This window comes from Mixophyes fleayi, chromosome 1, assembly GCF_038048845.1.
Source record: "Mixophyes fleayi isolate aMixFle1 chromosome 1, aMixFle1.hap1, whole genome shotgun sequence".
Taxonomy (NCBI): Eukaryota; Metazoa; Chordata; class Amphibia; order Anura; family Limnodynastidae; genus Mixophyes; species Mixophyes fleayi.
Window position 1 is genome coordinate 5,797,193 of NC_134402.1, and position 14,341 is coordinate 5,811,533.

Sequence of the window (14,341 nt, forward strand, 5' to 3'; positions counted from 1 at the left end):
CTTATCCCTGGGGAAATCTGACAAATATTACTGCCAGCAAGGGGCTACCACGGGCAATAGCAGGGAAGCCTATCACGGTGTATCAGCCAGCTTATAGCGCGTTTCACTCTACAATAACTAGGTCCCTATGAACAAGTGTCCCAGTACCGCATTCCTGACGTCATCCAACAACATTGTAGTACACTGTGAATGAACCACGTCTTTGTGAAGGATTATAGAGGTTTATTTAAGTCAAGGCATACATTCCGTACATAGTACACAGAACCAATAATACATAACATCTGGCAAGAAAATATTTGGTTACAAGTAAAAAAATAAAATTTGAGTACATTTCCTTATAAAGGGTTCTCAGGGAAACACTGGCGTCGGCGGGGACTGTAAAAGGGTTCAAATTTGATTAACAGTGACGACTCCTATTGCCCGTAGCTGGGGGGTTAGGAAGCTGATGATGGATAATGTATTAGTTACAGACGAGAAGTGCCACGTTTAGTGGGATACACACATTCCTCAGTAGTTTATAGTTAAGGGGGATCATTAAGTAACAGGGGTGATTTTATCTTTGTGGAATTACGCCCAATGGAGAACGTGTGAAGTAACGGACATGACAAAAAGTGGGGTAGGAAGGTGTAAGACGTTTGCATCAAATATATAACTGGGAAAATTGTGCTTGTAAAGATTCCATCAGAAGTAAAATGTGGCGGCAGTTCCACAAATGCAGCAGATGTCAAACAACTTATTGCGCATGAGCTGAGGGTGTCAGGTGATCATGTGACACATCCACCCCAAGCAGACTTGTATCTTACATGCGCCCGCAGGAGGTGAAGACTGGTATTAGATGCCTTTCACACTTTCCAGGCATTAAAATAAGTAAAAACAGTAAAATATACAATAGCGACAAATGTAATGGCTCAAATGTGCAGAATTTTAGGTGAAAAATGTAAAAGCTGAATTAATGGAAGGAAAGGTTCTAAAGTGATATTTGCGGACTTTGAGGCGTTTATATTTTCCACAATGGCCACTGCCATCTAGGCTGAGAATCCCACAAGAAGTTGCACCAAGACAAGAAACTTGTTATACCGCAGCAGATAAACACATTGGACCATAATTAAATCCGCTGCGCTCGCCCATACGCTCTGGTAAGTAAATGTAGCGCGGGATCACAAAGATTCCATTTACGCCACCATCTTCCTCTCACTAATGAAAATACAGCTGTTGTTTATACAGAAGTTTAACTAAATAATCCCGTCAGACAGTTTGATGCCCGACATGAGGATTAAAGCTATATAACATTGTTAACAGTATTTACTGCCATTGTGTTGACATGGAGAGGTGGTAATTGGTGAAACAGTAATGAATCATAGCTAGTGTCCCTTCAGATATATTAAGTAATGATAATATTACTTTATGAGATGTATATCTGTGTTTCGGGTGCTCTGTCAATTGTTCTCAAGTGCTGGGAGTTCCGTCTCGCGTTACATTTGCCATCAGTTGGAAAGGAAATCAATGGCAGCTCGGACAGTCTTTGAAGTTTTCACGTCCATGGCAGTTACCTTGATCTCCGTGTCTCCAAACTGCATGCTGGCCTTAATCTCCCGGCGAAGTATCTTCCCGTTGGCCTCGTTGATGTCCGGCAAGTCCAGGTTGATGGTTCCGCACTTTCTGACGCCGGGATCGGTAATGTACACCACGTCATCCGTAGAAGAGCAATAAATGTTGATGATGATTTTACGTTGACCAAGTCGTGCCGGGCAGTAGCTCCGCTGCACAATGTCACCGAGGGCCACCGACTGGTCCACGGACACAAACTTGTCGAAGATATCTGTGCACCAATTCTTTCCCTCTTTAACAAGGAGTTTTTCTTTTGGGTGTTTCTCTTCCACAAACTTGTTAAGGACACCAACCCCATAGGTCAGGGGCGAGCGCCTCACCCTCACGATGGTTGGGTCCAGGCCAAACAGAACGGCTCCCTTGAGTATTGTTAGACCAACATCTTGAGGGATGATGACCCGACAGACCTCGCTGAAAGCCGACTGGACAGCATTCTGCAACATTGGTGACTCGGCAAAGCCACCCACCAGGAAGAGATACTTGATGCCCTTCACCTCAGGTTTATTCATGAGGTCCTCTACAAATAAGAAGATAAAACCAATGATGTCATTATTTACAACATAAAGCAAGAACATTCCTCCTTCCATAGAGTTGTTCTATAACCAGCATTATTCCCATCTGTCCCCGAAATAATAGTTTGTTCCTAGATAAATGCTGAAGGTGAGGGTGGACACACTGTCCAGTGTCTATGGCTGTTATGTACAGATAACCGGCAGGATGGCCTAGACCAGTGGATCCCAAACTTTTTCAGTTCAAGGCACCCCTAAGCCCAAATAATTACCAAGTAGTCCCCCTCCTTGCTTACCACTGGCCCTGGCCGAAGCACCCCTGTGAGATCACAGAGGCACCCCAGTGAGATCACGAGGCACCCTAGTGAGATCACGAGGCACCCATGTGAGATCACCGAGGCACCCATGTGAGATCACCGAGGCACCCTTGTGAGATCACCGAGGCACCCATGTGAGATCACCGAGGCACCCTTGTGAGATCACCGAGGCACCCTTGTGAGATCACCGAGGCACCCATGTGAGATCACCGAGGCACCCTTGTGAGATCACCGAGGCACCCTTGTGAGATCACCGAGGCACCCTTGTGAGATCACGAGGCACCCATGTGAGATCACCGAGGCACCCTTGTGAGATCACCGAGGCACCCATGTGAGATCACCGAGGCACCCTTGTGAGATCACCGAGGCACCCTTGTGAGATCACCGAGGCACCCATGTGAGATCACCGAGGCACCCATGTGAGATCACCGAGGCACCCTAGTGAGATCACCGAGGCACCCTTGTGAGATCACCGAGGCACCCTAGTGAGATCACCGAGGCACCCTTGTGAGATCACCGAGGCACCCATGTGAGATCACCGAGGCACCCTTGTGAGATCACCGAGGCACCCATGTGAGATCACCGAGGCACCCTTGTGAGATCACCGAGGCACCCATGTGAGATCACCGAGGCACCCTTGTGAGATCACCGAGGCACCCTTGTGAGATCACCGAGGCACCCTTGTGAGATCACCGAGGCACCCATGTGAGATCACCGAGGCACCCTTGTGAGATCACCGAGGCACCCATGTGAGATCACCGAGGCACCCTTGTGAGATCACCGAGGCACCCATGTGAGATCACCGAGGCACCCATGTGAGATCACCGAGGCACCCTAGTGAGATCACCGAGGCACCCTTGTGAGATCACCGAGGCACCCTTGTGAGATCACCGAGGCACCCTTGTGAGATCACCGAGGCACCCTTGTGAGATCACCGAGGCACCCTTGTGAGATCACCGAGGCACCCTAGTGAGATCACCGAGGCACCCTTGTGAGATCACTGAGGCACCCTTGTGAGATCACCGAGGCACCATGTGAGATCACCGAGGCACCTCAGTGAGATCACCGAGGCACCTCAGTGAGATCACCGAGGCACCCTTGTGAGATCACCGAGGCACCTCAGTGAGATCACCGAGGCACCCTAGTGAGATCACCGAGGCACCATGTGAGATCACCGAGGCACCTCAGTGAGATCACCGAGGCACCCTAGTGAGATCACGAGGCACCTCAGTGAGCCACGGCGCACAGTTTGGGAACCACTGGCCTAGACGTTCTCCTGCCTGAGACATCACCTATGATGGTGTCGCTCACGTCTCTTACACTAACCACGTTTCACACTTACAGGCCCGGGCCTAGGGCAACAGACTGTTCCCGTTACACACCTGAGATGCTAATACATATATAACCCCTGTATATAACGTCTGTACACACTGAGCTGATGTCATTGCTTATAACTGGTAAATTGTGATCTCATCACTTCAGTCTCCATTAGGACGTTATATACGTGTGTTATAAGGACCAGCACTCCACCTACTGTAAATCGGTGTTGATGTGGTCACAGAATTCATCTACGAGTTATAATATTGTTATAATTTACAATACATTATCCCATATATTATAAATATGTTGCATTCGGCTAAATTTGAGTTTAATCCTTTCCATGTATTTATTCTAGATAAATGGGGGATAGAAGCATTAAGCAGTGACAGAGGGGGTATGATTGTGACAGATAAAGAGATTTAAATCTAGCATAAAGATGCTGCGGGATAGTACACTATAAAAGACACCTATCTGAGCTCTACTATTACATTATACAAGACTGGGAACATTACCCATTTTGTCTTTTACAACATGAAGTCTGTATATATATATATATATCTCCATCCATTATGGCCTCCTGCTGTCTAGTAATCAGGATGATATGAGGGCACTGGGCATATGAAAAGTGGGGACAGCACACAGGTTTGGGTCTTATATCCCCCCCCTACAATGTTTGGGAGAGAGATGTTTTCATCCATCCCAGTGGTTTGTGTGATTCCCAGAATGTAGTCCCCTATGTTTGTATTGCTGCAGTTTAGATTCCAGCGGATGGGACAGGTGTAATCCAACCTATCAGGTAAGACCACCGATCCCTGGAATATCCGGACGACAGGAATGTTGGAGAAATGGCAGGGCACACGGTATTGTTGGGGATTCGAGTAAATTATTTCATCCAACAATAAAACAAGGTCCTGCTTATTCTTATATAAAATAACATCTCGGTATATAGATTCTGTACGGGTGTCTGCCTATAATCACCCCCAACACGGCTGCGATTGGTGATGGCAGTGACTGTAGTGGAGGGGTCACTGTTCTCAGATGTATAGGGGGTCTCACATGGCCGAAAGATCCACACTGATTGCTGGGGGTATACCGGGACTGTGTATTTCATCCACTGATGCACACAGGCCACATAAGAACATAGAGGTACGATACTACTTATCTGAGGAATAAGTTCATTGTTTTCTAAACTTTACTGCTTCTGCTGACAGCTTATGGGACGTCTTAAAGACCAGCAGAGGTAAATTTTGTAGGACAAGAAGGATCCAGATGTGATCTCCTACAAGTCAAAAACCTGAATATGTATGCATCACTGACACCCCTGTGTATGAATGACCCAATCAGCACAGAGTATTTCTGCACAGCAGGTCTGCCTAGCTGTCACTCAAACTCTGCCTGCTCAGAGAGAGAAGCTCCTCCCCCTACAACAGTTTTCTCCGGCAGAGGAGTGTCGGAGAGTATTTAACTCAGTAACCAACATAAATACATAAAGAACGTGTATATATATATATATATATATATATATATATATATATATATATATATACATAATAATGTAGCATGGTGGTTTTTACTGTCTATTTCAGTTACATACATAGGATCATATCTGACTTAATCTTCGCGGTTGACGTGTACTTGGCTTCCTGTTTATCCCTCTCCTGAACCGTCTCTCAATGTAATTTTATGTTTGGAATTCTTGTTTTGCTTCTCAGCTGCAGATATGTTCCAATTACTTTGTCTATTACCTGTAAATCCCCCTAAATCATTACACTCCCCGCCTCGCTGATACAAAGAAGCATTTAGGTCTCATCATTCTGCCGACAGACTATGGAGATAATCATTCAGCTTAATCCCTGAATTGTGTAAGATCCTATTGTAGCTCTGTGTATAATTCCTGCACACTCGCTCTGGGGCTTCCAATTCATTATTAATGACACCAAGTGCACAGGAGGAAGACGCTTCACTGGAGCCGTAAATAATCTGTATCTGTTACATCTCCGGTGGGACCTGACTGATGGATCATTGTGTAATCCCACCCGGGACACCACAGCAGAATACAATTCATCTTCCACACAGACTGCTTGTTCACAGAGAGAGAGAGCTGGAACCATTTATTTAATTAATATCCTCAATTAATAATGATTAATTTTTCTGCTGATTTATGGATTAAATACAGCGCTCGTGAATGCTGTTTTATTACCACTTCTGCACAAGATCCAATAAAGTAATTTTGGAAGGAAATTAGTCCAAGCTTTCCCACCCCCTAGTACTGTTCTCTGTCTGGAACCAGACTACCATGATGCAAAGTAAGACCTTCAGCTCAGACAACTCACATCTAGGGGTGGCACATAGGAGGGTCTGACCTCATCTCTGCTTCTTAACCTGCTCCTGTTCGCTCTCCTCACTCCCCAGTACATCTTGTAGAGTCAATCACCTGGGCTCCCTCCTGCAGTCACTCTAATAGCTGCATGAGAACGGACAGCTGCAGTGTGGGTCCTGGAAGGGAGAGGAAGTGTCCTTACTCCTTGGATGGATGTATCACACTGCTCTTCCTCCTGCAGTTACTGTATTAGCTGCATGAGGACTGACAGCTGGAATACGGGTCCCGAAGAGGAAAGGAAGTATGTTAATTGTGCTCTCAGTCAGTGAAGTTGTTAATACAGTAGTGACTGCAGGAAGAAGCGTGGGTGATTGGATGTATGTATCACACTGCTCTTCCTCCTGCAGTTACTGTATTAGCTGTATGAGGACTGACAGATGGAGTACAGGTCCCAGAAGGGAGAGGTTAGTGTCCTACTTGTGCTCTCAGTCAATGAAGTTGTTAATACAGTGAGTGCAGGAGGAAGCGTGGGTGATTGGATGTATCACACACTGCTCTTCCTCCTGCAGTTACTGTATTAGCTGTATGAGGACTGACAGCTGGAGTACGGGTACCAGAAGGGAGAGGCAGTGTGCTAGTTGTGCCCTCAGTCAGTGATGTTACTAGTACAGTGACTGCAGGAGAAAGCGTGGTTGCTTGGATGTATCACACACTGCTCTTCCTCCTGCAGTTACAGTATTAGCTGTATGAGGACTGACAGCTGGAGTACGGTTTCCAGAAGGGAGAGGCAGTGTGCTAGTTGTGCCCTCAGTCAGTGATGTTACTAGTACAGTGACTGCAGGAGGAAGCGTGGTTGATTGGATGTATCACACACTGCTCTTCCTCCTGCAGTTACTGTATTAGCTGTATGAGGACTGACAGCTGGAGTACGGGTTCCAGAAGGGAGAGGCAGTGTGCTAGTTGTGCCCTCAGTCAGTGATGTTACTAATACAGTGAGTGCAGGAGGAAGCGTGGGTGATTGGATGTATCACACACTGCTCTTCCTCCTGCAGTTACTGTATTAGCTGTATGAGGACTGACAGCTGGAGTACGGGTTCCAGAAGGGAGAGGCAGTGTGCTAGTTGTGCCCTCAGTCAGTGATGTTACTAATACAGTGACTGCAGGAAGAAGCGTGGGTGATTGGATGTATCACACTGCTCTTCCTCCTGCAGTTAATGTATTAGCTGTATGAGGACTGACAGCTGGAGAACGGGTACCAGAAGGGAGAGACAGTGTGCTAGTTGTGCCCTCAGTCAGTGATGTTACTAGTACAGTGACTGCAGGAGGAAGCGTGGTTGATTGGATGTATCACACACTGCTCTTCCTCCTGCAGTTACTGTATTAGCTGTATGAGGACTGACAGCTGGAGTACGGGTACCAGAAGGGAGAGGCAGTGTGCTAGTTGTGCCCTCAGTCAGTGATGTACTAATACAGTGAGTGCAGGAGGAAGCGTCGGTGATTGGATGTATCACACTGCTCTTCCTCCTGCAATCAGTGGTTTAGACTGGCTTCACGGAGGTACTGTGATAAAAGAGAGGGTAGTTTTGCCCCTCCCCAGAAACCACTTACCCTTTAATAATGGAGATATATTTTTGTACAAGTATTATTTGCATTTTATATTATAACTCTACAATGAAACTGCACATAACATGGAGGCCTTCTCCCCACTTCCATGACCTAAACTAAACTGGTTGATTTCTATTTGGATCTGTACATTACACCCTGTTAGTACTTGTACAAGAATAATGTGTTTACAGCCCTGTCCAAGTTCTTTGCTCCTTTTAAACCTCTCGATATCCACAGAATTGACAATCACAGTAATTATTTCCCACATCTATCCATCGCCTGCTCCTCAGTTCTGGACAGCTGCAGAATCCATATTTACAGCCTATCTTCCCAGATGCACAGTCTATACTCCCGCTTCAGGGGGGGATTTCTTGTTCTATAAGCAATGCTGCAAGGGAGAGGGAGGAGCAGCAACATAGGTTGTACACACACAAGTTCTATTTTACCCGTCTAATCACATATTAGTTCCCATCTGTACTTTACGGGCACTATCCTGCGCTACCCTCCTGACGCTTAGCACTGACCCCTGGTTCTAGCTCTATGGCCTGATGCAGCATAGGTGTGTATTATATTATCTATAATATAATGTGCTATAACAGTACAGCACGTTATAATGAGCTGGAGTCTAGGAAGGGGGAAAAGTCCTAGAAGTAGATTTACTAAAACTTCTTAAAAGGAAAAGTGGATGTGTTGCCCATAGCAGCCAATCAGATACTAGCTATTATTTATCTTGTACCTTCTAGAACATGATAGCTAGAATCTGATTGGTTGCTATGGGCAACACCCCCACTGTTCCTTTTTAGATGTTTTAGTAAATGTTATGTGATGATTCTCACAAGATGTCTTTATATCATCAGGTAAAGGTATTTATTGTCACTTAATGTACTGCTGTATGATATATCTTACCTATGTGCTGGACGATCTGTTGGATTGTGGGCTGGAAGAGTTCATTCATGGCCTCGGACGACATCCGCAGCATCCCCTGGGACGACCACTTCACAAAGTTCACACTGCGAGAAATAAACAAACGTCAGCGGACGACGGAGTTATCAGGAAACGGAGACATTGTTCATATCATACTACATCAAAAACATGGAGCATTCTGGGCCTAAGAGCTAATGGTTTGGCTATGTTTGTATTATTACATCAGAAAACCTCTTAATCAAAATAGTCCCCAGATCATCAAAAAGACATTGTCTCAGTGGTTAACACCTCTGGATATAGAGATGCCCCTTGGTAATTAGTCTATAAGGACAACTAAAACGGTATACACTATATGGACAGAAGTATTTGGCCACACCTGTTAATTATTGAATTGAGGTGTTTCAATCAGACCCATTGCCAGAGCTGTATAAAATCCAGCACCAGTCATGTAGTCTCCATTTTCAAACATTTGTTATACAAAGTGGGTCATTATGAAGAGCTCAGTGACACCAAGCGTGGTACTGTGATAGGATGGCACCTATGCAACAAGACGGTTTGTGAAATGTCATCCCTGCTGGATATTCTATGGTCAACTGTAAGTGATATTATTAGAAAGTGGAAGCGTTTAGGAACAACAGCAACTCAGCCACGAAGCTGAAGACCACGTAAAATCACACAGCGGGATCAACGACTTCTTAGGACCATGGTGCATAAAAGAATGTTCAGCTGATTCCAAAGCTGAAGAGTTCTGAACTTCCACTGGCATTGATGTAAGCACAAAATCTGTGCGGCAGGATCTTAATGGAATGTGTTTCCATGGCCGAAAAGCTGCATGCAGCCTCACATCACCAATGATGGAGTGGTATAAAGCACACCGACACTGGACTGTGGAGCAGTGGAAACATGTTCTGTGGAGTGATGAATCGCGCTTCTCTGTTTGGCAGTCAGATGGGTGAGTCTGGGTTTGGCAGATGCCAGGAGAACGTTACCTGCCTGACTGCATTGCGCCAACTGTGAAGTTTGGTGGAGGAGGGATAATGATATGGGGCTGTCACTCAGGGTTTGGGCTAGGCCCCTTATCTCCAGTGAAGGGCAATCTTAATGCTTCAGCATACTAAGTAATTTTGGACAATGTTATGCTTCCAACTTTGTGGGAAACAGTTTGGGGAAGGCCCTGGACTCAACCCCATCAAAAACCTTTGGGATGAACTGGAACAGAGATTGCGAGCCAGACCTTCTCATCCAACATCAGTGCCTGACCTCATAAATGCTCTATAGAATTAATGGACACAAATTCCGACAAACACTCCAACATTTTGTGGAGCCTTCCAAGAAGAGAGGAAGCTGTTATCACTGCAAAACTCCATATTAAAGTATATGTATTTGAATACAAGGTCATTACAGTGCCTGATGGAGTAATAGTCAAGTGTCTGAATACTTTTGTCCATATAGTGTATATAACTAGGTAGATGGAATCTGTGGGTTTATTACTGATAAAGAGGTTTGTTTAGTTTAGATTTTATCACATTGTTAAGAGATTTTATAACGCGCCTCTATATTAACATTGTTGTGCTGAGACAGCAGATCCGAATTTGCAAGAATGTGCGCTGGGGGTGAGCACCAATCCTGCCATGGAGGGATCAGAAGATCCCCGTCCTGCGAGGCTGTCCCCATTGGTTATAACGCTGTCTTCATAGGGTGTTAGCTGTGGAGGACAAGCTCTGAATTTCGGAGCTTGATAAATAGCGCATAATCACAGTCCCCACAGACACCTGCGGCCACTGGATTTGGAAACGATGAGGCTGAAAGATTACTGTGGCAGTATGATACAGGACACAATGACCGCACGCAGGATAAGATGTAGTCACCCCACCAGATGTAAAAACAGCCTCAATTATATCTGAACATCCCCGTTTTGAGCCCATGCACCCTACAACCAAAATGAAGGACAAAATTGCAGCATCCATATTGGCAGCTTTAACTATAGAGCAGATAGAAACCGGGCTCTCAGGTAAAGGCTCAGATGGCTGCTTGTGGCCCTAGTTCAGAGGTCCCTTAATTCAGATTAAGGGACCGATGCAACACTAAAAACAGCTGCAGCTCACACAATGCAGTAACAATGTAGACTTGTTTTATTAATTTCTACTCACTACGTGTTAACATAAATGTAAATGATATTTTGATGATGGTGTCATTTTAAATATTTTCAAATTCAATGTAGTTAGCAAATGCCAATAAGTTAAAGTCTTGTGTAGGTGTAACGTCCCTTAAACAACAGTGACACCTGCAGGAATAAGAGAGTAATGCAGATGAGCATTATAAAATACAAGAATCACTTATAGCAGTGTTTCACAACTCCAGTCCTCAGGACCCCCTAGCAGTACATGTTTTCCACATCTCCTTGCTGGAGCACAGGTGTATTCATTACTGACTGACACAGTGTAGCAGGTGGTATAATTATTTCACTGGTCACCTGGCAATCCTGCACTGTTAGTGGGTCCTGAGGACTGGATTTGAGAAACACAGACTTATAGGAACTGCATTGCAAAAGCTCATTATACTGTATAGAATTTTCCACATCTTATTAGATAAATCTTGTTGATGATTTTCCCGTTATCGGAGTTCCCTGCTTTGGAATAACTGCAGATCCGTATTAGACAGATGCTGGGATTAATCTCAGCCAGTGCCCTGTTTTCCTGCATCGCTGAAGTCATTACGCTCTCGCTCTGTCAATAATGGATAAGTATCAGCTGCATCAATAGTAAATTATCAGAGCGCATAAGAGAGAAGATCGTTCCCTGCGGACTCATTGATAGCTGTGTATGGAGGGAAGAATTAATGACACATTACACCACACTGATCAATAAGAAGAGTGATAGCATTAGTAAGGATGTAGCGGACTGATACCTGACCCTGGCTCCGGCACCCAGTGTGTGCTCAGTGTTACACTGGCTGAACACATCACGTTACAGCACCTGGATGTATTGTGGCAGGTACTGAAATATTCATTACCTGTCAGCATGATCCCCACCCTGATCTGGGAGCTGTCACACTAGACTTGAGACACTCCAGGTGTTGTGAAACTACAAGTCCCAGCATACCCTTCTCGCAATAAACTGCTATATATTGGCAAAGCATGCTGGGGCTTGTAGTTTCACAACACCTGGAGTGTCACAGGTTAGCCAACACTGCACTAGACTGATGTCAGTGTCCGCCTTTATACAGCAAGTGTCCAGGTGGGATGTTCCCACCTCCTTAACGCTCCACCCCTGAGGGTCCTGTAACATTTACACTTCTCTATCCACCCTCACATCACCTGCTCTTCCTCAGGGCAGTCTCCACGTTCTGCCCCTTGTGTCTCCTGTAGAAGTCAATGAAGGAGAAGGGGAGGGAGATGTTCAGGTGGTTGGACCTCTGTGGGGCCGCCGTTCTCTTTCTGGCTTCAAACGCGATCATCAGATCCACCCAGGCTGCCGGACGCTTGACTTTAAAGGTTTCGATGAAGTCTTCACTGAAAATCTTGCACAACATTTTCTCAAAGGCGAGGTCCACACCAACAGCCCCGTAAGGTCCACCTGTCCGGCCAGAGAACATTCCCAGTTATTCACCGTTTTATATCTGGACTGAGTCTCCTGTTATAGTTCATGTAATTACATTTCATCATTAGTTTAGCATGTGATACATAAGCCTGACAGTTACATGACTGACATTTATGTGGTCGACACCATAAAATAGACAGGGTTGAAAAGTCGACAATAATGACATTGACAGTATTATTAGGTAGTATTATAAAACAGTATTAGGGCGACAATTGAAATGTAGACAGTATTAATAGGGTGATTACCCTAACCATAGAATATTGTCTGCATTTCGATTGTCGACATTAGAATTGTCATCCTAAAGTTGTCGACTTTCTGAATATCGACAAAAGAATGTCTAGCCTGGACCGCATACCTCTGTTTAGTACTAATAGTAGGGATTATATTATATTTATTGGTCTTCCGGCTGAGGGATCTCACTGACCTTTGTGTGTGGCCAGGACTGGTGATGTCCGCCATCGTCACACAACCCGGGTGGATGTTGCATGTACTAAATGACTAAATAAAGTGCTGAAATACATAATAAGTACCCAGCAGATTGAAAGGCCGTGTTTGAGGCATCTCCGTGTACGCACTCTGTTCTTCAGGGAAGAACATGGGTTTGTGGGTGTGCTGGGTCACTCGACTGGTACTATAAATGGTACATAATACAGTATAATTTGCTTGTAATGATGATGGCCTCTCCCCATCCTGTTTCCCGAACCTTTTTTCTGTCTATTTATCTAATTGTGAAATGTCTTGAAGAAGATATCATGTAGCTATTAACAATCTCTGACCATTTTCATGGCTAGAAGGATATGGTATATTAATCATGTGCAGGGGCTGATTTATTGTGGAGTGTAAGCTCTACAGCTCCAGCGTTAGGGCGTTGTCTCATCACCTTATACATCCAAGGATAATACGGCTGGTCTCTTAGATAAACCCACAGGCGGTACGTTTCCCGATGTCTGTTCTGTTATTGCCGTCTCTGGTTGGTTATTATAAAATAATGCTTTCCCCAAACCTTCAATATCGTCCAAAGTCTTTTACTTCCACTTTTGCCAGTTTCAATGACTCCAATTTCCGTGACACTAATATGTTGTTTTCTTACATCTCATCCACTTTTAAATAATAATACAATATTCTGATTTTCATGGTGTTTTTTTCAAGGGTTTTCTATTGTTTTTTTAAATAGAAAATATGGAAGGAAACAACATTGGTGCGTTTTCCTTTTTGCGCAAATTTATCAATCCAGCACCCAGTGGTAAATAATTACGTTATCATGGGCTTTCCTGGTCATTTAGTAATGTACCACGGTGATCCTGGGCCTAGTTCTGTAAGGATTACCGTGGTACCTTGGGGCCTCGTACATTGTATATCAGCTCACCTGAAGCCTTGTATAGTTCCTTAAGAGTCCCCTGGGCCTGTTCTATCTGATGGACTGTGAGATCCACCGTCCCTCCACCACAGTCCGCCACGATGTACCGGTCCCCTACAACACAAAGATATGGATACCGTGATGCCTCTGGCCGGACAGTAAATGGGAGACAGAGAATTTAGGTTAAAATGTTAGGAGTGGCCCCTTGTAAGATCAGACAGGACCCTTCATAGGTAGAGCTAGACACTCCTTGGTTTATATGGCAGGGGCTGGAGGTATAGTACATTGGTATCTGATTCCGTGACTGACTGATGCCTATAACGCTAGACCCAGGACAGGACACAGATAATGGGCCACGGATGCTGTGAGCTCTACTCCAATCTATGATCTGCAGCCCACATCAGAGCAGCAGCTTAGTGGATCCTCTGCGGACTAACTGGACTCCTGCTAATTACATGACTTGCTGACCTCTAACACACAGTGACACCCTCATAACATAAATACAGCGCAGGACTTGGCAGACAGCCAAAGGTGAAGCCCTCACATGGGTCCATAAACCTGGAATAATGTAAATTATCCCATGTTGTCTTCCTACCATGCAAGGTATAGTCTATGGCTCACACCAATGACCAGAATGAGCCGGCACTTATAAGATTATAGGAAGACAGAAACTTTCCTGCTGGAAGGAAGTGAACAGCAGCCCCGGGTCAGAGCTTTCTCCTATGTACTATTAGGTGACTGATTACCATGTCCACCAGGGGGCGCTGACATACACAGAGCTC

At 45.0% G+C, this 14,341-nt stretch overlaps 1 protein-coding gene across 3 annotated transcripts in view; it reads right to left on the reverse strand.

Annotated features, from left to right (window-relative positions):
- Positions 1-201: 201 nt before the first annotated feature.
- The window catches only part of HSPA12B (heat shock protein family A (Hsp70) member 12B), a 57,839-nt gene continuing 43,699 nt past the window's right edge, over positions 202-14,341 (reverse strand). For all 3 annotated transcript variants that reach the window (XM_075185842.1, XM_075185755.1, XM_075185671.1), the window contains 4 exons: positions 13,569-13,673; positions 11,920-12,178; positions 8,586-8,689; positions 202-2,125 (listed from right to left, as the gene is read on the reverse strand). In XM_075185842.1, coding sequence (XP_075041943.1) covers positions 1,485-2,125; positions 8,586-8,689; positions 11,920-12,178; positions 13,569-13,673 — 1,109 coding nt within the window. In that variant the 3' untranslated portion in view covers positions 202-1,484. The remainder of the gene's footprint in view (positions 2,126-8,585; positions 8,690-11,919; positions 12,179-13,568; positions 13,674-14,341) is intronic.